The sequence below is a fragment of the Marmota flaviventris genome, chromosome 1 (assembly GCF_047511675.1).
Source record: "Marmota flaviventris isolate mMarFla1 chromosome 1, mMarFla1.hap1, whole genome shotgun sequence".
NCBI classification, from domain to species: domain Eukaryota; kingdom Metazoa; phylum Chordata; class Mammalia; order Rodentia; family Sciuridae; genus Marmota; species Marmota flaviventris.
In genome coordinates, this window is record NC_092498.1 from 146,746,897 (window position 1) to 146,771,673 (window position 24,777).

Genomic DNA, 24,777 nt, shown 5'->3' on the forward strand with positions numbered 1-24,777 from the left:
CTAGCATTATAGGGTTGTTGTGAGGATTAAATAAGATAATGTTATATAAAGTAATTGGAACATAATACTTTGTTTTAGCATGAAGCAGAATAAACAAAATAATAAGCTTCTTAGAAGCTAGAGAGTTGTCATATCTTTGTTTTGATAAGTTTTAAATCTTGTACTAATTTCCATGTAGGCAGGTACCTGCTTATTCTGTTACCTCAAAGCTGACCAATGGTCTTGAATGGCCTTGAATCAGCAGTCCTCAAAATATGGCACGCTGACCCCCTCTAATAAGGTCTCTAATAGCCTTTTCAAGGGTGGGGATGGCCGCTTAAACTATTTTCATAATAATTGTAACGATAGTAATTTTAATTTAATTTAATAATCATAAAGTTAATTTCATAATAACGCTGATTGTCAAATATTATTTTTAAACTGTTGTCATTTGTGCTGATGGTCCAAAAACAATAGTGGGTAACATTACTGATACTCTAATATAAATTAAGACAAACTTCTGTAACTGTAACAAATGTTTGAAATAATCAGCTTATAAGGAAAAAGAGTTTATTTCCCAGTTTTAAAGTTTTCCATACATCATCAGTTGGCTCCACTACTACAGGCAGGCAGCACAGCATGGCAGGAACGTATGGAGAAGCAAAACTGCTCACCTCAGTGGAAGAAAAAGAGAGGAAAGGGGAAGGGGCAAGGGTCTCAAAATCCCCTTCAAAGTCATACTCTCAGTGGTCTACATCTCCCGTTAGGTGCCACTGCTTAAAGGTTCCACAACTTCCCAATAGCACAGCGCTAGGGACCAAGACCTTACCACATGGATCTCTGGGGGGACACTTAAGATCCTAACTATAATAAGTACCAAAGTGCACTGGTAGACAAGTTGTTTGTTCTTTATGCTCACATGCTCATGGAAAGAAAAGAGAATGCTAGTATCACTTACGAACAGCCTCGATTTGCAAAAATAAAATAATACAAACCTTCTCATTCATTTGTTTAAAATTTGGGAATATACCATTATCATTCAAAAAATATCTTCATACGTGTAATAGGCTTATTATAAATCAATATTTTTAATTCTTCCATATTTTAACTTTGGTGTGTGATATTGGGGATTCAACCCAGGGCCTTGTACTTGCTAGGCAAGCACTTTACAACTGAGCTACATTCCCAGCACTGTATTTTAACTTTTTATTTATTTATGTTGGTACCAGGGATGGAATCCAGGGGCACTTAACCACTGAGCCATAACCCCAGTCTGCCTTTTTTTTTTTTTTTTGAGACAGAGTATTGCTAAGTTACTTAGGGCCTTGCTAAATTGCTGAGGGTGACTTTGAACTTGCAATCCTCCTACTTCTGCATCCCAAGTCACTGGGATTATAGGAATAAGCCACCATGCCTACTATTTTAACTTTTTAAATATTGATATTTTAGCTGGGCATAGTGGTGCACACCTATAATTCCAGTAACTTAGGAGGCTGAGGCAGGAGGACTGCAAGTTCCAGACCAACTTCAACAACTTAGCAAGGTCCTTAAGGAGACCTGTCTGAAAATAAAACAAAAAAACAGGTTGAGAATGTTTAAGCTAGTGTTTAAGCTACCTTGGGTTCAATTCCTGGTTTTAAAAAAAATCAAATATCAATATCTACAGCTATATAAAGTAAAATTTTTTGATGTCCTCAATAATTTGGGGGAATGTAAAGTGATTCTAGGGCCAAAAAGTTTAAGAACCATTATTCTAAATAGTTGTCCAAACAAACTGATTCTCCTTTGGCCATTCTCAGGAATATAGTGCTTAGGGCCAAAACTACAGTAGGAAATGTTTGTTTCCTATTCAGTGTAGGCAGTAGAAGATTTTTAGGGAAAACATTTAGGAGCTAGAGTTAGCATGCTAATAGTTCATTTTCATACCATGTCTAATAGATCAGGACCACTGAGTTAAAGGGAGTCAAGCCAAGGTCTCTTTTGGAAAGGCAGGCTGCCTGTCTGCATGAAGGGAAAAAACATCAACAAAAAAACAAAACTGAAACCCCTTCTGATAAGAAAACATGTTTCTTCTCCATACATTTGTCTTCTTATTAAGATAGACAGAAATGTGTCCTTGTGTCATTCAAACAAGACAAAAGGAAGTAGCAACTGGATCTCCCCAGGGCCCTCGATTTCTGCTCAGAGGAGACCATAATAAAAAAGTGAGAACATTCCAATGTTTCAACAGCAAGGGCCTGTGCACAAATTTAGCCCTAAGAGATGTGGCAACCCCTCTGTTCAGTCTATCTCCTTTCCAAAGCCAGCCCTGAGGCTCAGGACCTTTTGGATTCTTAATTTTCCATCAGAGGATAGATTGTGATATCCAAACATTGTTTAGGTTCTGCATTTAATAAGAAATAAGAACCACAGAAACCATTTGACCCACTTTAGCTTCTTGGTATTCTGAAATTTCCACCTCACTGGAACAACAACAAAAATCTAAGTATGATGTAACTAAAAAAAACGTGTTGTCATCCAAGAGGAAAAAGAAACAATAAGGACCAATACTGGCTTCAGATGGATTTGTTTCTGAAAACAGGCGACACAGAGCATCACCAATGAGGTAAAAGCAAGAGCGGACTGGAAGTCAGCCAGTGGACTCTTCAATCCTTTAGATCCTTGCAAAAAGCTTTGCTTCTATACTGAGCCAGTCTATCTTGGTCATAAATTACCACTATCTTCTTGAAGACTGGTCATATGTGAAAAAAGTAAAGGATAGTGATCTCTGTGAACCCTAGAATCAGCCGTCCTGGATTCAAATTTCAGACCTCGGTTTCCCCCACTGTAAATTGGGGAAAGCGACGGTACTTTAGATAAAGTCCTTGTGAGGATTACCTAATGCATAAATGCATAAAAAGCACTGAGTACGGACACTGGCACACACTAAGTGACAAAAAACGGGGGGGGGGCAGCTACATTAGGGGGATTCTTTGCTTCGTATTCCTATCTGTGAGCAGTTTTTTCCGTTATGTCTCCACATGAACCCTTTCTCTCCGAAGCATCTGGTCCTTCATATTCCTGAGTCATCATCATTAAGATGCCGGGTTTCCGAAGTCATCCCTCCTCCTACTGCTCTCTAGGGCTCCCTCTCCTGACTGCTTAGCTCTCATGGGGGCTCAGACCTAGATTCCGGGACTGCGAATCTCTCGGGGCTTCTCCACCTGTCTTGGAGGAATGTCCCCAGTCTCGCTGACCCACAGACCACCTAAGTGACTAGAGTGGAACCTGGAGACGCGCTCCAGGCAAGCCGTGGGAGCAAGGACTGGGAGGGGGCGCGCCGGGGTGGGAACGAGGCCGGGGGCGGGGCCGCGCTCCACCGAGGTGAATGCGGGACCAGGGCGAGGCCACACCCCAGGTGAGCGTACGGGGCGGGGCCGCGCCCGCGGTGGGAGCGAGGCTGAAGGCGGGGCCGCGCCGCAAAGTGGGGCCGCGACCGGGGGCGTGGCCGTGCCCGAGGGCAACCGGGACCCTTAGGAGTGGTGCGCCCTCACCCCCGCAGGCGGCGCGCGCAGCCGGCCGCGGGCGGGAGGCAGCGCAGGGGTTACGGCGGCCGGCGCCACCTGGGCGCCGCTGAGGAGACCCGCGAGCCGGCGAATCCCGCGCGGGCGCGGCGAACAGGTGCCCGCGCGCGTCAGGCGCCGGCGAGGGGCGGGGAGAGGGGCGCGGCCGGAAGCCCGGGGCGGGGTGCTGGCGGCCCGGTGAGCTAGAGGAGCCGGGAAGGCAGGAAGGAGCTCCCTGGGCTGCGCGGCGCGCGATGTGGAGCCGCCGCCTCGGCCCCTGCAGCAGCAGCCGCCGCCGTCGCCGCTGCTGCTGGGGCTGCCGCCGAGTCGAGGGACATGGAGCGCGGCTGCAGAGAACGGCCGCCGGCAGCAGCAGCGACAGCGAGCGTCGCAGCGACAGCGGAGCGCAGCCCGCCCCGTGAGACGCTGCCTGTCCGGCGGCGGCAGCAGCAACAGGGCGGCTGAGAACCCGGCAGCGGCGGCGGCGGCGGCGGCGGCGGCGGCGGCGTTCCTCTCGCAATCTCCCCTCCCGCTTCGGCCCCTCGGCCTTCCCTTCCTTGGCCTTCCTGTTCTTACCCCCATCCTCGTTTTCCCCCCCGGCGCGCGCGAGCAGCTGAGCCCGGGGGCGGGGGCGCGTGCCGCCGGCGCGGGGGAGGGGCGGGCCGACGCGCGCCGCGCCCAGTGCTCGCGGGGACCCGAGGGGCGCGTGCCGCGGCGCGGGGCGCGGGGCGGCGCGGCGGGGCCCCTCCCCCCTGCAGCCTGGCGCGCGCCGGCCGGGCCGCACCGCTGCGGGCTCCGCGCGCGCGGGCCATGTCCGCCTTTTGCCTGGGCTTGGCCGGCCGCGCTTCAGCACCCGCCGAGCCGGACAGCGCCTGCTGCATGGAGCTGCCCGCCGCGGCCGGGGACGCAGTCCGGAGTCCCGCCGCCGCCGCCCTCGTCTCCTTCCCCGGGGGCCCTGGGGAACTGGAACTGGCTTTAGAGGAGGAGCTGGCGCTGCTGGCGACCGGGGAGCGGCCCTCCGATCCCGGGGAGCATCCTCAGGCCGAGCCTGGGCCTCCGGCCGAGGGAGCCGAACCACAGCCGCCGCTTGCCCAGGACCCTGAGCTGCTGTCGGTGATACGGCAGAAGGAGAAGGATCTGGTGTTGGCGGCTCGTCTGGGCAAGGCACTGCTCGAGAGGAACCAGGACATGAGCCGGCAGTATGAGCAGATGCACAAGGAGCTGACGGACAAGCTGGAGGTGAGGATCTCTCTGAATGGGTGGGAAGTAGGGGCAGGCCAGGTACCCCTAGTTCTAGGCAGTTTAGGGAGCCACTCACTCTCTCCCCTTCCATTGCTTACGCCACCTCAAAGAAAATAATCTGGAACAGGAGGTAGGATAGAGGGTTTCTAATTATTAGTCCAGGATATTCGTTGAACCAACCTGACTTTCCCACCCCGCTCACGGCAAATGGGTCCGTGCATGGCTTCACTGCCGTTCTATATATGTACAGTACACAGTATCTAAAATAGAGCTTACAGTATGACTAATTTATACAGCACTGAGACGATGTCTGCACACAGAGAAATGAGAAAGTCGGTAAGCATTTAAGATATGCTCCAGGTTTTCAGGGAAGTAGTTAATCTCTAATCGGGGTGTTAGCCTAAAGCTTTCCAGTTTGGGCATTAAGGTCTCCAGATGCCCTTGTCTTAACTTCCTGGCAGGTCAAAGTTATGAGAAACAAGTGCCCATACAGAAGCTTTATATAGCCTTCAAATTCTTGGGGATTAGGAAATGTGGTTCCATTGCAGAAACCAGGCAAGAGGTTCAACATGTGACTGCTGGTAGTGGATTTAATTTGGGCCTCAATATTTATTTGTAAAAAGCCATACTTTTCCGTGGTCTAGGTCTCAAGCTTGCAGTTGTATGCCAGGTGCAACCTATGAGAACTGTATTACTTGTAACTTTTATAAATATCTTTTAAAGTATCTGTAATGTTTTTGAGTTTCCTAGACCAAAGTCTTTAAGAGCTATGCTTGTTTGCATTCTTATTCTTAACCAGAAAAGAGTCTTAGATGAAGTACAGAATATTAGCATTGGCAAATATTAACATTTCTGAAAATTACATTTGCAAAAAAAAAATGGAAAGGGGTTGTCATCTACAATAGTGGAGACAAGCTTTTTCTTTTCTGACTGCATTTGCTATTGTTACTAAGTTACTGATTGCTGTCAGTTCTTTCATTCTTTATTTACCAGAGAGAAAAAAAAAATAGTACAGACCTGAATAAGGTCTGAAATTGACCCTAGTTGGGTTTCATGTACATCACTGCTACTGGTTGAACAGTCGGTGGAATCAGAAACATTTCTTTAATAAGATTTTTGTGTGTCTAGTCCAAAGGCATATCAAAAGTAAAATCAGGGAAAAAAGGAAACGAGTGAGTGCCCTGTGGTTCAGCTGGCCTGTTAACTGGGTCTGCCTGTTATGAACTCAAGATTCATCTCTGAAAAGTTGTTTGTGAAAGCTATGTGGAGACTGCCAAAAAGCAACCTAATGAATTGAATTGTTTGATTTCACTTGAATTAGAGGTCTAGAAATAAAAGAGTGTCTTTTTTTTCCCTAAAGAGATTCAGTTACTCGAGTCTGTAAAGAAGTACTACTGCTGAGATTTATACTTGAGATTTGAAATTCCTTCGGTGAGATAACTTGATTGAAGAGACAGCTGACTTGAAAGGAACATCGTATCAGTTTGATTAGTGATAGATTTCATAGTAATCCTGAGTGTACAATTACATCCTGTTTTCCATGTGGAGTCTTTATACTTTTCTTCAAAAGGAAAAAGATTTCAAAATTCCACGCCAACAAAAAGTGTTTTTGTACAAGAACAAATTACCTTTGACATTTTGTAATTGGTTTGATGGGCAATAATAAAAACGTTTTAATCTCTCAAACTATTATTTAAGGTCTTCACTCTTCTGCGAGTCAGCATATGAACAGTAGTGATAAAATTTTTTTTAGATTCTGGACATTGGTGCAAAATGTCGTGAATGGACTTAACACAATTATATGCTTAAAAATGGGTAAAATGGGCTGGGGATGTGGCTTAAGCGGTAGCACGCTCGCCTGGCATGCGTGCGGCCCGGGTTCGATCCTCAGCACCACATACAAACAAAGTTGTTGTGTCCGCCGAGAACTAAAAAAAAAAAAAAATTAAAAAAAAAAGATAGTAAACATTCTTATTTAAAAAAATGGGTAAAATGGTAAATTGTATATTATGTATATTTTACCACAATTTAAAAATAACCAAATTAAAAATTTTCAAGTTTATTTATGTTAGTTCTTCTAGATATAGTTGAAATTATGAAAGTATTCTAAGTTTTTTTTTGGTTTTTGAAACAGGGTTTTGCAGTGTTGCCCATGCTGGCCCCGAACTCCTGGGCTTGAGCAATTCTTCTGCCTCAGCCTCCTGTATAGCCAGACCTACAAGTGTGCACCACTGCACCCAGCTCTAATTTTTTAGTGAATGTTTTAAAAATCATTTAAAATATATTAACATTTAAAAACATATTAACATTTAAAAATATTGCCATTAGTTGCTTTTTTTTGTATGTGTGTGCACATGGTGCTGTGATTGGGACTCCCAAGCTCTCTACACTGAACCATACTCCCAGCCCTTGTTAATTCTTTTAATGTTAATCAGTTTTGCTACTCTCGAGTTTACATTGGACTGTTTCATTTGATAACTGCAAATGAGTTTTCCCCACAGTATAGTTTTTGAAAACACAGTTACTGTGTTTTCAATCAAATTAAACATTTGGGAGTAAAGAAAGAGCCCTTTCTTTAAGAAGGATTTATGATTTTCCCAAAACTCATACATTGGAGTCAAACACATTTTCTCACAGGTTGGTTTGAAAGATATGTTTGAGTGGAGGCTGGGCATGAGGGCACACACCTATGATACTAGCTATTAGGGAGGCTGAAGCAGGAAGATGAGTTCCAGGCTGCTTGTGCAGCAACAATTGAAACCCCATCTCAAAAACAACAACAAAAAATGAGTGGACTCACAGAATGGTGGTTTACACTTAGATGGGTTTTCTTTTATTTTTTTAAAAATATTTTTTAGCTGTTAATGGACCTTTATTTTTATGTGGTGCTGAGAATTGAACCCAGTGCCTCACACATGCTAGGTAAGAGCTCTAACACGGAGCCACAACCCCAGCCCCTAGATGGGTTTTATTTTAGTGCCATCTGTTTCCTTGCTACTTCAGAATTGGCACCTTCCTGCCAGATATAGTGGCAGGAAGGCTTGGGAAGCTGAGGCAAAGAGGATCACAAGTTCAAAGCCAGCCTCAGAAACTTGGTGAGGCCCTGTGTAACTTTTCTAGACTGTTTCAAAATAAAATATCAAAAATGGCTGTGGTTTTGGTTCAGTGGGTAAGTGCCCCTGGGTTCAATATCTAGTACCAAAAAAAAAAAAAAAACCCTCAGGACAAACAAGCCTATTTATTTATTTTTAAATTATTTCTATGTGGTGCTGAGAATCGAGCCCAGTGTCTCACACGTATGAGGCAGGTGCTCTACCAGTGAGCTACAGCCCCAGTGCCAAACAATCCATTTTCAAGATCTTTCCTACTTATTCATAAATTCATAGAGTAACTCTCCAGTTCTGTGCCAAACCCAAGATTTTGTTTTCTCATTTCAAATATCAAGTACTTGAGCCTACATTTTTCAAATTAAAGGTATACTATTTAAAATCTTTAATGGTTTAAAGGTTAACATAGAAGTTGTTTAGCTGTACGTCTCTCTTAAATTGAAAGTTCAAGTTATCTAGAAAAACTGTTAGGTTTTGGCCATTTTTCTCATCCTCAAATCAGCAAGACTATATTCTTTCATGGAATCAGATTTTCATATACTTTAAGTTCTAAAGACTTTTTGTTTCTACTGCATCTATAAGCCCCTTTGATCTTAAAAACATATCTAACCAAGTCCTTAATTTTTTCCCCAGAATATGAACTGAGAAACTAACTTGTATTTCTATACTTGTATTCTTTAGGGATTAAAATATTTGTTGTTGTACAGTACCCAATTTTTTTCTCTTATGGCTGAGAGTGGATCATCCCTTACCACAGAGGTAGTCTCTTCCTTCAGTTATATTTTCCTTCCTCCACTCTCAGCCAATTCTTATGATTATAGTAGTTTTTTGGTTTTTTTAAGGGGAAGAGGGTTGAAAATGTGTATCTGGGAGTCACTACCAGATCTAGAGGAGCAAACCTCAGGGTACTGATTTGCATTCAGTGCTTGCTCTTCTTAGAGAACAATTCTTTCTCTTTGTATTTTTCAAGAACCATGTCCTGGACTTATGATCATAGTGACACTTTTTTCTTACTCCTTTTTAATTTTTTCAGAGATATGTTTTGGTAAAGATCTATTTTATGTATGCTAATGATATTTTTGGTTTTTGGGAGTTTTAAGTAGACTGTTTGTTAGAACAGTTGGTTTTAGATTTATGGGAAAATTGGAAAGAAAGTACAGAGAGTTTCCATGTACTCTGCATCCAGTTTCCTCTTGCTAACACTAGTATGATACATTTGCCACAATTCATGATACCCACTGAAGTCCTTACTGTATTCTGATTTCCTTAGCCTTTGTCTAATGTCTTTTTCTGATCTAGGATACTACATTACATTTGGTTTTTGTCTCCTTAGGCATTCCAGGATCCCATCCAGGGTCCCATATTACATTTAGTTTTGTTTCCTTAGGCTCTCCTTAGCTGTGACAGTTTCTTGAACTTTCCTTATTTTGATGAACTTGACAATTTTGATATTAACTTTTAAAATACTATATAACCCTGAAAAAAGGGGAGAGCATAGGTGACCCTGATATCTGTGCTTTCCAACATTCTGCTTAGAATTTTCTGGCTAATTTAGCACTTAAATATATAATTCCTGAAGAAATAAGGAGTTTGTCTCCTGTTAAAGGACAGATTAGACTGATCAGCACCACCTGTCCTCAGCCCCTCCCCCCACGTGGATTGGATTGTTTTAGTTGCTTGGTTGGGCTGTTCTCTAGCAGCTGTTTGCTGAATATTTTTAAGTCTCTCTGTTCTTTTAGAACACAAGCCTAATTTATCTGGCCTCTCAGTAACACTGATTACTGAGTTCTTGCTGGTGCCTTCTGCTCAGTCTTTCATTTTGGAAAAATTCAATAAACCAAGTATCACAGTTTTAGTATTGCAATTAGCATTTTTTTCTGCATTCTATCTTTATGAAATTTCTATATTGACTAAATCATTCTCATTTTTTAAGTTTAGCAGTGTCAGGGAAACACAGAGCAAAAACTTCTCAGGCTGGTGAGTAGAAGTCCATGCCTTGTTCCTTTTTCCACATGCTCCAATCTGAGATTGTATTATGTATAAAAGTAAAGTGATGTGACTTTTTCAACAAATATACCAGCAGTAACCAAACGAGTGGTCTCCTTAAAGTAGTCATCTTGGAAGCTCTCAGAGAAAAATCTTTGCTAATGGGCTCAGAATTTTAATTTTGGATTGCTTTTTTTATCTTTCAACATATTCTTTTCGCTGCCCTCAATTGTGGCACATTTTCCTCTGTGAGGGGGTAAATTTGACTTTCAGAAACATTCATAAATCACTCAGAGCAAAGTAAGGGGAATTAGATAGCAGGGTGAAATGGGATAATTTCATTTTTAGACACACCTCATATGTAAAGCAATGGGAATGATTTTCTTACATGAGATAAGCTATCCCTGAGGCTTCCCAAAAGAAGCATTCCAAAAATATTTTGAAAGCTGAGAACTTCAGTCAAGTAAGAGTGTAGCTGCCTAAGAAGAGATGACTGAGTACTCAAAAGGAGAATGCATGTGCTCATTTTAGGTTGAAAGAGCACAACAGTTCAGTGCCAGCCCTCAGGGCAGCAAAATTTCCTGTAAAAATCAAATACATGTACCTGTGTTTATATTCATACATAGATGTCTAGACCTCATTCCATTCCCAGCTGAATTACAATCTTAGGAGTGGGGATGTGTGTGTGTGTGTGTGTGTTGCTGAGGATTGAACCCAGGGCCTTGTGCATGCAAGGCAGGCACTGTACCAACTGAACTATATCCCAAGCCCTGGTGTGGTATATTTTGAACAATCATTAGAACTTTTCTGAGAGCACCAAGAGGTGAGGATTCTTACTTTAACTTGCTTGAAGTATGCACTCTTTTATTGTACATAACATGCTTTTTAAGTAGGAGGATATACTTGTGTCTGAAAAGAGGCATCCGTATTTGTCTCACAGAAGCAAAATATTTCCTGCAATCCACAGGGATCTTTTTTATTGAGTTGCTACTTAAACCATCTGTACTTTTCCTGCATACCCTTTATCACACACAGTTTATTACTTCTTCAGTCTCTCCCATTGGAATTAAAACTCCATAAAGGCAAGAAGCTTGTCTGTTTTGTTCATCAACATGTCCCCAGGAACATAGCTCTCAAGAATGGATGAATGGACCAGAAATAAATATGCAAGGCTTATTAATAGGCCACAATTTAAAGTAGACCTGAATCTGAACTTGTCTTAATGACTTTGAAATATATAACAATACAGAAATACCTAAAATGCAGAACATATATTTATTAAGCTATAATTTAGAGCACTAGTCATGTGACTTGGACACAAATCCCAGCCCTGCCATTTACTAGTACTGACCTTGAACTAGTCACTTAACTGCCTCTATTGCCTTATTTGTAAGAAGAAATGATTAATCTGAAGCATCTTTGAAAATTCTGCAGTTGTAAGGGTCTGATATTAAGGCATGCATAATAAATGGTTCCCAAGAAGACCCCTTTAAAAAGCAATGAGTGGTCGAGCATGGTAAATCATGCCTGTGATCCCAGCGGCTTGGGAGGCTGAGGCAGGAGGATTGAGAGTTCAAAGCCAGCTTCAGCAGAAGCGAGGTGCTATGCAACTCAGTGAGACCCTGTCTCTAAATAAAATACAAAGTAGGGCTGGGGATGTGGCCAAGTGTCAAGGGCCCCTGAGTTCAATTCCTGATTACGTCCAGCACCCCCAAAAGCAAAAGAGAAAGTCTATCATCCCTGGTAAAACTATGAATATTTTGTTATAGGACTCATTTTTAGTCGTTTAAATATACAGTTCACCAAATCATGAGTTGACTTGTTGAATCCCAAGTGAATTCCCAAGTCTAGAACCACATGCCAAGGAAAGTAAACATTAAGTATTTCTAATACAAATGATGTTTCCCCTGTGAAACCAGCTCCTCCCTTGCACTGAAGGAAGGGAGTATTTATGTAGCTGTGAATTGGGCAACTAATCCTCCGAGGCAGGTGGTTTGTTGTCCTCACTGACTGGGAGAGGAAAAGTTAAGAATGTGAAAAGACAAAAAAGACTGGGATTTTTTAAAGTTTTTAATCCTTTTTTGCTTTTCACCTAGCACTTAGAACAAGAGAAACATGAACTGAGAAGACGGTTTGAGAACCGAGAAGGGGAGTGGGAAGGGCGAGTGTCAGAGCTGGAGAGTGATGTGAAACAGCTACAGGATGAGTTGGAGAGACAACAAGTTCATCTTCGGGAAGCAGATCGAGAAAAAACACGGGCTGTCCAGGAGCTATCAGAGCAGAACCAAAGGTTATTGGATCAACTCAGTAGGGTGAGTCACAAGTTAAGAATTTATGATCTAAAATATTAAAAGCAGAAACAGCTTCTTTGTATTATACATTCTGATTTTTAATACCTTTGGTTTTGATACCAGCAAGTTAAGTATCATCCATCTCAAAGAATTTATAGGAGTCAGGAATCAAGACCCAGGCCTGTGGTTAAACATCTGTAAGACTTTGCGAGTCTTAACTTTAGCATCTTCTCATTTTTAAAATGAAGCTGTTGGGCTTAATGACGTCTGACTTCCTTATAACTCAGCGTATATGATTTATGATTCCTTTGCTAGAGAAAGTCTATCATTCCTGGTAAAACTATGTAAGTTCATTTAGTTCAAATATTGAAAGGTGCTGTCTTTAAACTGAGTAGCTCAGGGAAATTTTCTAGAGGAAGTAATTTTTCGTTTATATTACATTTGTGAATGTGCATTTTGAAAGGAGACATTGTATCTACATTAAAGTTTTTGTTTTATTTCCACATCAAGTAGAAATTCTTATGCCTTTATAAGGTGGTATCATAAAGTATTAATTAAACAAGGTCAATACTATAAAATCATTGCAAAAAAGGAGGCTAAGGACTGAATGTGTAGAAATCTAATTTAAATTCTTTCCACGTTTTTTTATTGGTCCATTATAGTTGTACATAATGATGAGATTCATTGTTATATATTCATACATGCACACAATACAGAACATACCTTTTTAACAAATCTAGGAATGTTATTAATGCCTTCATCAGTAAATCCACCTTTTTCTGAAAATCAGTCCTCAGTCTTCCTTGGGTTTTGAAAATAAAACTACTAATTCTTCAGTTATCAGGGAAACGAGAATTTCTCTTACTTCATCCCTAAGTGCTACTGCTCTCGTGAGCACTGCCCAGTCCATGTGGTGGTGGTCAGTGTGTTGGTCTTGGAGAAAGGCTTAGCTAGGGCAGTGTATGGTAAATCCCTGGATCTTCCACTGATTTGATGAGTGACACTGTATGAAGTAATTTCATTTGTGTCATAGTTGCTTCCTGTTGGAATTCTGAGAGAGGTGAAAACCTTCATGCCTCACAAGGAAGTGGAAAGTATGCTTCCAGTAGAGGAGGGAGGAAAAAAAGAAGGAAAACGATGCTTAATAATAACTTCAAAAACATCTAGTTGCATGGAAATATCAGAATATGTGTGAAAGGTGATGATTCCAGCACTGAAGATCTTGCCTGTGAGTTTCTCATCTAGAATATCCAATCACCATTTGATTGGTTGGAAAGCAAAAACTGGACAGTTCCAGAAATAATTTCACAGGTCCAGCTGAGTAAAAGCATTCCTGAGTCAATTCTAAAACCTTTTTCAGCAACTGGAAAAGGAATCTCTATCCTTATAAAAATTTTATGAGTTTGAGTCTTTTCATTCATTATTCATGAAAGATTAATAAGAGAGGTCTGGCCAGATTGATTTATTTGCTGAAAAATATTTGTTTAATGCAACTATCAGCAAGAATTTCTTATGGAGACTTACAGAATGAATGCAACCAATCGAAACAAGCAAAGGGGAGATTAAGAATTCTTGGGGGCCAAGTTCATGTTGTAAAAACAGACTCAACCCTTTTTTTCTAATCTGGTAAAAAATAGGTACCAAGATGGATGAAGAGAAAAATGCTAACAAGGCATGGTACAAAACCACAGAACTTGGAATTGACTCTGCCTCTCATTAACTGGATGACTTTGTGTCTTTAGTTTCTTTATCTTTAAAATGGGGGTAAAAATTTATACTATATACAAGTACTATTGAGGTGAAAATGAATAGTGTGTTTGTTGAGCACCACATGAAGGTAAGGGTTTGTTTTGGTGTTGATGGTTATTTTACTAAAGCAATATCTTACAGTTGTTCCATTACCTGATTTCACTATAGAAAATCCTGATAAGCTGCTCCCAGAAGAATATAGGAAGAGCTGGGTGTGGGGGTGCATGCCTGTAATCCCTATGGCTTGAGAGGCTGAGGTAGGAGGATTGCAAGTTCAAAGCCAGACTCAGCAACAGCAAGGCACTAAGCAACTCGGTGAGACCCTGTCTCTAAATAAAATACAAAATAGGCCTGGGGATGTGGCTCAGTGGTCGAGTGCCCTGAGTTCAATCCCTGGTACCAAAAAAAAAGAAAGCACTTCCACTAGATCTAGAGTCTTGTTATCCTCTCTGGCCTTGATTATAGGCCCTTGGTGGTTTTATGGCTTCTTTCCCTTTCTCTTTTAAAACAGGACAAGTCCCTGGGGTTTCCATCAGCAGAAGTTTAGATTGCATTTTATTATCATTTTATTAACCGGATATTCAGGAACTAGAGGAGTTAAGTACTTTGAAGTGAATTAAGATTCTCCTAGGACAAGATGGCAGCCAAGCAGAGATAGTAGAAGGCCATGCTTTTGTGCAGTGTATATGATGTGTTTTTATAAGCATGAAATGCATAATATTTAAAATGTAGTATAATATGTTTGTGAAACTTTCATCCAAAGTATTTTTACATTTATTTTGGCTAATTGTTTTTTAAAATATTTTTAAAAAAACTTTACTGAGCTTTATTCACACACCCACCATAATCCTCACCTTTTATTTATTTATTTATTTATTTATTTATTTTTAGAAAGAGAGAGAGAGAGAGAATTTTTTAATATTTATTTTTTAGTTTTCGGCAGACACAACATCTTTGTTTGTATGTGGTGCTGAGGATCGAACCCGGGCCGCACGCATGCCAGGCGAGCGCGCTACCGCTTGAGCCACATCCCCAGCCCAATCCTCACCTTTTAAAAGTGAAAAATTCAGTGATTTTTTTTTTTTTTGCTATATTTACAGAGTTTTGCAGTCATCACCACTATCTAATTAAAGCACATTTCACCTTCCCCCAAAAGTAACCCTGCACCCATGAGCAGTCACTTCTCATTCCTTATAACCCAGAACTCTCACATCCTAACCCTGACAACCACTAATCCACCTGCAGTCTCTATGGATTTGCCTATTTTGCACACTTCATATAATTGACATTGTACATGGATGACCTTGTGCACATGGCGTTTTTAGCTTAGCATCATATTTGCAGTATGCATCCATGTTGTAGCATATATCAGTACTTAATTTCATTTTATGGCTGAAGAATATTCTGTTGTGTATATATAACATATTTTGTTTATCCATTTACTAGCCAATGGACATTTGGGTAATTTCCACATTTTGGCTAATGTGAATAAAATTGTCATTAATACTCATACATGTTTTTCTGTAGCCATATTTTTTTTAGCTCTAAAATAGGATGCTGTTTGTATATATCCATGAGCTTCTGGATCCTCATCAGGATGAAGAAAGGAATAAGCATTGTTCTTCTTTCGCATCTGAGAAAATTTGAGTAACAGAAAGATACATGATTTGATTAAATATCTTTCAGTTCAAGACTAATCAGATTTTCTGTGCCTCAATTTCAAGCTTTTCAGGCAGCAATTAAGGTCACAGGCTTTGAAACCACACAGCCTGGGGCTCAAACACCAATTCTGCCATTTACTAGCTGGGCAAATGGGGGAACGTTATTTTACCTTTTGCTTCCTCCTGTATTTACTGGAAAGAACTATATTATTAAAATTGCCTGATAGCATTATGAGGACTAAATGAGATAAACCATGTAAGACTCAAATCACTGTGTCTAGAATACAGTAAGTGCTTGATAAATGGTGGTTATCATTATGATTACCATGTCCTTTTCATGTAAGTGGATTGCTGTATCTGGTCATTCTTTGATTCTCTTTTTGGGAAGTGGGGTAGTGGGGATTGCACTCAGGAGACTCTACTGCTAAGCCACATCCTCAGCCCTTCTTTTTATGTTGATCAGAGTCTTGCTGAGTTGCCCAGGCTGGCCTTGAGTTTGTAATCTTGCCTCACCCTCTGGGATTACAGGTATGCACCACCGTGCCTGGCTTGATTCTCTTTAAGAGCATAAGACTCTAAGATGCAGAAGTAAAAAAAATATTTTATTCTAAAAATTCATGTGAGTTTTGCATTTTGGGGGGTATTTTTTAAAATTTATTTATTTTAATTAGGTATATGTTACAGCAGAATACATTTTGATTCATTGTACACAATTGCAGCACAACTTTACACTTACATGGTTATACATGATGTAGTGTCACATCATATGTCCAGTCATACATGTACCTAGGGTAATGATGTACATCTTATTCCACCATTTTTCCTGCCCCCATACCTCCTCCCTAACCTTCTTCCCCTTTGCCCAAAGTTCCTTCATTTTTCCCATGCCTCCTACCTTGAGTTTTGCATTTTAATCCATATGATTTATTTGTTTTAACACAACAGTGCACAGTGTTTTGTTTACCAGTTAAACTGATATTCTGAAATACTTACATAAAATTGGCCCTCCCAGGAATTGAGTCAGATTTAGTCTATGATATCTAGTATCCACTGAGTTCTGCTGCATATACTCTGGGGTTATCTTTATCCCAGTTTATTTGCTCGTTTAGACAAGTTCTCTAAGTTGTCTTTCAGTTACTAAGATTTTGTATCATTTTCTGAAACTCAGGCTGACATTTTTGGGGAAAGTGTTAAGTCACTTTCTAAATTAGAAAGTAATAGAACTGTGGCATTGACAGTAGGGTTTGGTAAGACTTGTTAGACATGTCTTTCTTACTATCAAGAGTACATTAGGACTTGCTTTCAGGGAGAGTAGAGAGACACAGAACCATGCTTGTTGCCTAAGGTTGAGTGTCTCCATATAAAGATTAAAGTGGAGGATTTGTCAGAATCCTGATATATAACATACCTGCCTGCAGCAGAAGTATGGATTCTGATCAGTGTTGGTAAATCCTCAAGTGATTTTATGGCTGATGTAACCCCCACACCATGGAAAGCTTATAGAGTCTACTTGTGCAGCTGCAAGCCAAAGCCATGATTTGAATGATATAGAAACAGTCTTGTTCATAAGAATGATAGCAGTAAGACAGGCTTTTGATTTTTTTTTTAATTTACCATCTTGACCATTTTTTAAAAATCTTTATTTTTATGTGGTGCTGAGAATTGAACCCAGTGTCTCATGCATGCCAGGCGAGCACGCTACCACTTGAGCCACATACCCAGCCCCAAGACAGGCTTCTTATTTAGCCTTTTCCACAAGCAGCTGGGATAAGGTGGTATTTTCAAAATGAATCTCAGTGATAAAAACTTCAATAGCAGGTAAAAGAAGGCATTTTCACAGTTCTTACTATTAAAACACTGCTCACATAATCTTGGAAACATTAAGGGCAGACTTAAGCACCAGTTGACCAAAGAATGGGAAAAACCAATAGATTTCTAATAGAGAATGAAATTTAAAATTGTTTGGGGACTTCTGAGGTTTTCCTCCTGCAAGATACACAGTTCTAGAGTTTGTAGAAACTGGAAGGACATTTTCTTACACTTTTCCCAGGCAGTTTTTTATGTGATATCAGCCACATCTTTTCTTTTCCCTCCCTCACCATAATCCACCAGCCAAAGAACCATGTGTTTGGTTCTAATCCCATTTTCTTTCCCAGGACCAGGGCTTTGGTTTCTTACAGCACTGAATATATACAGTTTTAGTGACTCTTGGAGATTATTAAGTAGATTTTCATTTTGTCTGTTTGAAAAATCATGAGAAGCAGGATGTGGTAGCACACATTTCTAATCCCAGCCACTTAATAGGCTGAGGCAAGAAGATCCCAAGTTGAAGGCCAGCCTGCATAACTTAAAGATACCCTATCTCAGAATGAAATAATAAGAGCTGGGGATGTAACTGAGTGGTAGAGGGCTTTCCTACATCTATAATTACATAAAAAATAATGATAAGATATTTCAAGCATATAGAAGACTATAGAGAATAATATAAATCCAGGTTTTAAAGTATTGTTTTGTCCTAGTTCAGATTTTTAAGGGATATAAAATATTATTTATATAGTTGAAGCTCTCCTTTCATTTGTATCCACTTTTCCAGAGTTATCTTCCTTCCCATTCATGTTTTTGTACTTACAGTATGTATATGTATGTACATGGACATATATCTCATGTATCTACATATGCATCTATTAACAATGTATAATAAATGGCAGTATAATATACATATGATTCTGCAACTCATTCTCTTTGACTTCATGTTGTGTTTGAGTTCTACTCATGTTAATAAATGCAGTTTCAGTTCATTCAGATTAACTCTTGTTTAGTATTCTATTGTGTAAATATACTATCATATATTTATGTATTCTTTTGTTGGTAAACGTTTTTTTCTAGTTTTCACTATTATAAACTTCCCTTCAATGAATATCTGTGTGTGAATGTGAGTGAGTGAATGAGTAAGAAAGAGACAGAGACAGAAAGAGACAGAGATACATTGAACCCAGGGTCTCAGGCATACTACCACTTAAGCTACAACCCCAGCCCTTTGAGGCAGTTTTACTAAGTTGCCCAGACTGACCTCCAGCTTGTGATCTTTTTGCCTCAGCCTCCCAAATAGCTGGGGTTATAGACATGCACCACCATGCCTGTCCTGTAATGAATATTCTTGTGCCTTTTCTTCTTGTGCACACTTATTTGAATTACTCTGGGGATAAACCTAAAAGAGGCATTGGCCGAGTCTAAGAGTATTTATTTCTTAAACTTTTTGAGATAATAGCCAAATTATTCTTCAAAGTAGTTGTACAGATTTATATTCTTAACAATGCTGGTTAACCAACAGTGAGTGTAAGAGCTAGTGTATGTGTTCTTCACATTACCTACACTTTGTTGGTGTCAGATTTTTAAAATTCTTACCAATTTGAGATGGAATTTTTTTTTTGAAAAAAAAAATTTTTTTAGTTGTAAATGGACACAATACGTTTTTTTTTTTGTTTGTTTTTTTTAAATTTGGTGCTAAGGATCAAACCCAGTGCCTCACACATATGAGGCAAGCACTCTACCACTGAGCTACAACCCCAGCCCTGAGAAATGGAATTTTTATTGTTTTAATTTCCATTCCATGAATTACTAGTGAGCATCTTTTATTTGTTTATTGTAAATTGCCTGTTTATATTCTTCACCTATTTTATTGGTATGTAAGAGGTTTTTTTTAAAAAAAAAGAAATTTAGCTCATGCCTGTAGTTTAACTTTGTAGAGACTTTTGCTAACCCAAAGTATGTACTTTTAATGAAATCAGATTTATCATTCATTTCCTTATGATTTGTTCTTTTGTGTTTTGCTTAATCCTGTCCTCTAGATCATAAGGATATTTTTCCATATTCATTAAAACAACTTAGACTAAATATCTGAATGTAAGAAATAAACTATCTGGAATTTATTTTTTAATATGATGTAGGAATTCAATATGCTTTGTACATGGATTACATGGATTATTTATCTCTTCACTGATTCTTAACACTGTATGGATTTTTTTTTTCTTTTGGGCTGTACTGGGTATTGAACCCATAGCTTTGCTCTGCTAGGCAAGCATTCTACCACTGAGCTACATCCCCAGTTCCTAGCCCTTTTTACTTTTTATTTTAAGAAAGGGTTTCATCTCTAGCTAGAGCAATTAGAAGAGAGAAATTAAAGGGGTACAAAATAGGAAAATAACTCAAACTATCACTACTTGCTGATGACATGATTCTATATTTAGAAGGTCCAAAAAATTCCACCAGAAAGCTTCTAGAACTAATAAATGAATTCAGCAAAGTAGCAGGATATAAAATCAACACCCATAAATCAAATACATTTCTATACATCAGTAATGAATCTACTGAGAGAGAAATTAGGAAAACTACAACATTTGCAATAGCCTAAAAAAAAAATGGGGCAGTTCATCTAACAATAAAGGTGAAAGACTGCTACAATGAAAAAACTACAGAACACTAAAGAAAGAAATTGAAGAAGATCTTCGAAGATGGAAGATCTCCCATGCTCTTGGATAGGCAGAATTAACATTGTCAAAATAGCCATACTTCCAAAAGTGTTACACAGATTTAATGCAATTACTATTAAAATCTCAATGACATTCTTCATAGAATTAGAAAAAGCAATCATGAAATTCATTTGGAAAAATAAGAGACCCAGAATAGCCAAAGCAATCCTTAGCAAGATGAGTGAAGCAGGAGGCATCACAATCCCAGACCTCAAGCTATACTACAAAGCCATAGTAACAAAAATGGCATGATATCAGAACCAAAACAGATACATAGACCAATGGTACAGAATAGAAGACAGAGACAAACCCAAATAAATACAGTTATCTCATACTAGTCAAAGGTGCCAAAAATATATAATGGAGAAAAGGTAGTCTATTCAACAAATGGTATTGAGAAAATTGGAAATCCACATGTAACAGAATGAAATTAAACCCCTGTCTTTCACCCTGTACACAACTGTATTCAAAGTGGATCAAAGACTTAGGAAGTTGAACAGAGATACTACACCTAATAGAAGAAAATGTAGGCCCAAATCTTCATCATGTAGGCCTAGGATCTGACTTCCTTAAGACTCTTAAAGTGCAAGAAGTAAAATCAAGAATCAATAAATGGGGGGCTGGGGATGTGGCTCAAGCAGTAGCATGCTTGCCTGTCATGTGTGCGGCCCGGGTTCGATCCTCAGCACCACAAACAAAGATGTTGTGTCCGCCGAAAACTAAAAAATAAATATTAAAAAATTCTCTCTCTCTTTAAAAAAAAAAAAGAATAAATGGGATGGATTCAAACTAAAAAGCTTCTTCTGAGCAAAGGAAATAACAACGTGAAAAGAGAGCCTACAGAATAGGAGAAAATCTTCACCACAAGCACCTTAGAGCATTATCTCCAGGATATATAAAGAACTCAAAAAACGTAACACCAAAGAAAAATAACCCAGTCAATAAATGGTCTAAGGAATTGACAGACACTTCACAGAAGAAGGAATACAATCAATCAAAAAAATATATGAGGATTGGGGTTGTGGCTCAGTGCCAGAGCACTCGCTTAGCACATGCGAGGCCCTGAGTTTAATCCTCAGCATTAAATAAAAACAAATAAAATAAAGGTATTGTGTTCAACTGCAACTAAAATATACATATATGAATGAGGGCTGGGGTTGTGGCTCAGTGGTAGAGTGCTCACCTAGCCTGTGTGAGGCAAATCAAAACTACACTGAGATTTTACTTCACTCCAGTCAGAATGGCAATTATCAAGAACACAAGCAACAATAAATGTTAGTGAGGATGTGGGGAAAATGTACTCTTGTACACTGCTGGTGGGGCTGCAAATTGGTGCAACCATAATGGAAAGCAGTATGGAGATTCCTCAGAAAACCTGGAATGGAACCAACCACCATTTGACTCACCTATCCTACTCTTCAGTTTATACCCAAAGCACTTAAAGTCAGCATACTACAGTGACACGGCTACATCAATGTTTATAGCAGCCCAACTTACAATAGCTAAACTATGGAACCAACCTAGGTGCTCTTCAACAGATGAATGGATAAAAGAAAATGTGGTATATATACACAATGGAATTTTACTCAGCCTTAAAGAATGAAATATTTGCTGGTAAACGGTAAATGGTTGGAGCTGGAGAATATCACGCTAAGCAAAGTAATCTAATACCAAAGAACCAAAGCTGAATTTTCTCTGTTATGCAGATAATTCACAACAAGGGGTTGTCTAGGGAAGAATAGAGGTGCTTTGGATTAGATGGAGGGGATGAAAGGAGGGAAGGGGGTATGCAGGTAGGAAGGACAGTAGAATGAATTAGACAGTTTTACCCTATGTGCATATATAATTACATGACCAGTGTAATTCTATATCATCTGAATGAGAAGTTATACTCCATTTATGTATGATATGTCAAAATGCATTCTACTGTCACGTATAATTAATTAGAACAATTTTTTTTTTTTTAAATGGGGATTTGGGGCTGGAGTTGTGGCTCAGCAGTAGAGCACTCGCCTAGCACATGTGAGGCCCTGGGTTCAATCCTCAGCATCACATAAAAATAAATAAATAAAGGTTTAAAAAAAAAGAGGGGGGGGGTTGTTAAGTGGCTGAGAGTAGCCTCAAACTTAGTATTCTCCTGACTCAGCCTTCCAAGTAGCCGGTATTATAGGCATGCACCACCATGCACAGCCCTGGATTTTTAAAAGATTTATTCTAATTTGTTATACATGATGGCAGAATGCAATTCATTTCATATTATACATATACAGCACAATTTTTCTTTTTTAAAAAACATTTTTTAGATGTGGATGGACACAATATCTTTATTTTTATTTATTTATTTTTATGTGGTGCTGAGGATCGAACTCAGTGCCTCACACTTGCTAAGTAAGTGCTCTACCACTGAGCTACAACCCCAGCCCTAGAGCACAATTTTTCAAGACATTGATTGTATAAAAAGTATTTTCACACTATTTGTGTCATACATGTACTTAGGGGAATGATGCCTAACTCATTCCACCATTATTCCTACCCCATTGCCCCCTCCTTTCCCCTCCCTCCCTTTTACCCTATCTGAAGTTCCTCCATTCCTCCCATGTTCCCCCCACCCCATCGCCATTATGAGTCAGCATCCTCATATCAAAGAAAACATTTGGCCTTTGGTTTTTTTGGGATTGGCTTGCTTCATTTAGCATTATATTCTCCAACTTTGTCCATTTACCTGCAAATGCCATGATTTTATTCCTTTTAATGTTGAGTAATGTTCCATTGTGTATATATGCCAAAGATTCCCTATCTATTCATCTATTGAAGGGCATCTAGGTTGGTTCCAAGTTTAGCTATTGTGAATTGTGCTGCTGTAAACATTGATGTGGTTGTGTCCTTATAGTATGCTGTTTTTAAGTCTTTTGAGTATAAACCAAGGAGTGGGATAGCTGGGTCAAATGATGGTTTCATTCCAAGTTTTCCAAGAAATCTCCATACTGCTTTCCAGATTGGCTGCACCAATTTGCAGTCCCACCAGCAATGTATAAGTGTGTCTTTTTTTTTTCCCCTCACCAACACTTATTTTTGTTTATATTCTTGATAGCTGCCATTCTGACTGGAGTGAGATGAAATCTTAGAGTAGTTTTGATTTGCATTTCTCTAATTGCTAGAGATGTTGAACATTTTTTCATATGTTTGTTGATTGATTATATATCATCTTCTGAAAAGTGTCTGTTCAATTCCTTGGCCCAATTTATTGATTAGGTTATTTGTTTTGGGGGGGTTAAAGTTTTTGAGTTCTTTATAGATCCTAGAGATTAGTGCTGTATCTGGTGTGCTTGTGGTAAAGATTTGCTCCCATTCTGTAGGCTCTCTATTCACCTCACTGATTGTTTATTTTGCTGATAAGAAGCTTTTTGTTTGAGTCCATCCCATTTATTGATTCTTGGTTTTAATTCTTGCGTTCCAGGAGTTTTATTAAGAAAGTTGGGTCCTAATCTGACATGATGGAGATTTGGACCTACTTTTTCTTCCATTGGGTGCAAGGTGTCTGGTTTTATTCCTAGATCCTTTATCCACTTTGAGTTGAATTTTGTGCATGGTGAAAGAGGTTTAATTTCATTTTGTTACATATAGATTTCCAATTTTCCCAGCACCATTTGTTGAAGAGGCTATCTTTTCTCCAATGTATGTTTTTGGTGCCTTGTCTAGTATAAGATAACTGAAGTTATATGGGCTACTCGGGGTCCTCTATTCTATCCATTGGTCTACAGTCTATTCTGGTGCCAATATCATGCTGTTTTTGTTATGATTGCTCTGTAGTATAGTTTTATGTCTGTAATAATAATGCCACCAGCTTCACTCTTGCTAAGGATTGCTTTGGCTATTCTGGGTCTCTTATTTTTCCAAATGAATTTTATAATTGCTTTTTCTATGTCTATAAGGCCATTGGGATTTTGATTGGGATTGCATTGACTCTGTATAGTGCTTTTGGTAGTATGGTCATTTTGACAATATTAATTCTGCCTATCCAAGAACAAGGTAGATCTTTCCGTCTTCTAAAGTCTTCTTTTTCTTTCTTTAGCGTGTTGTAATTTTCATTGTAGAGGTCTTTCATCTCTTTCATTAAATTTGTTCCCAAGTATCTTATTTTTTTTTGAGACTATTGTAAATGGAGTGATTTTCCTATTTTTACTTTCAGTGGATTTGTCACTGATGTACAGAAATGCCTTTGATTTATGGGTGTTGATTTTATATCCAGCTACTTTGCTGAATTCATTTATTAGTTCTAGGAGATTTCTGGTGGAATTTTTTGGGTCTTCTAGGTATAGAATCATATAGTCTGCAAATGGTATAATTTGAGTTCTTTGTTTCCTATCCCTATCCCTTTAATTTCTTTCATCTGATTGCTCTAGCTAGAGTTTCAAGAACTAAGTTAAATGGAAGTGGTGACAGAGGGCATCCCTGTCTTGTTCCAGTTTTTAGAGGAAATGGTTTCAATTTTTCTCTATTTATAATGATGTTGTCCTGGGGCTTAGCATTGAAAGCCTTTACAATGTTGAGGTATGTGCCTGTTATTCTTAGTTTTACTAGTGTTTTGAACACAAAGGGATCTAGCCCTTTTTAAATGAAAAAATTCCTTTGATTGAAGAGCCAGTATAACTTAAAATTTTTAATAATTTTTTCTAATTAAATATAAAATT

General features: G+C 39.3%; 1 protein-coding gene across 3 annotated transcripts in view; it reads left to right on the top strand.

Moving 5' to 3' along the window:
• Positions 1–4,300: 4,300 nt before the first annotated feature.
• Bicdl1 (BICD family like cargo adaptor 1) overlaps positions 4,301–24,777 on the top strand; it is a 94,323-nt gene continuing 73,846 nt past the window's right edge. For all 3 annotated transcript variants that reach the window (XM_027923413.2, XM_027923415.2, XM_071617074.1), the window contains exons 1-2: positions 4,301–4,760; positions 11,953–12,168. In XM_027923413.2, the coding sequence (XP_027779214.2) occupies positions 4,332–4,760; positions 11,953–12,168 (645 nt within the window). In that variant the 5' untranslated portion in view covers positions 4,301–4,331. The remainder of the gene's footprint in view (positions 4,761–11,952; positions 12,169–24,777) is intronic.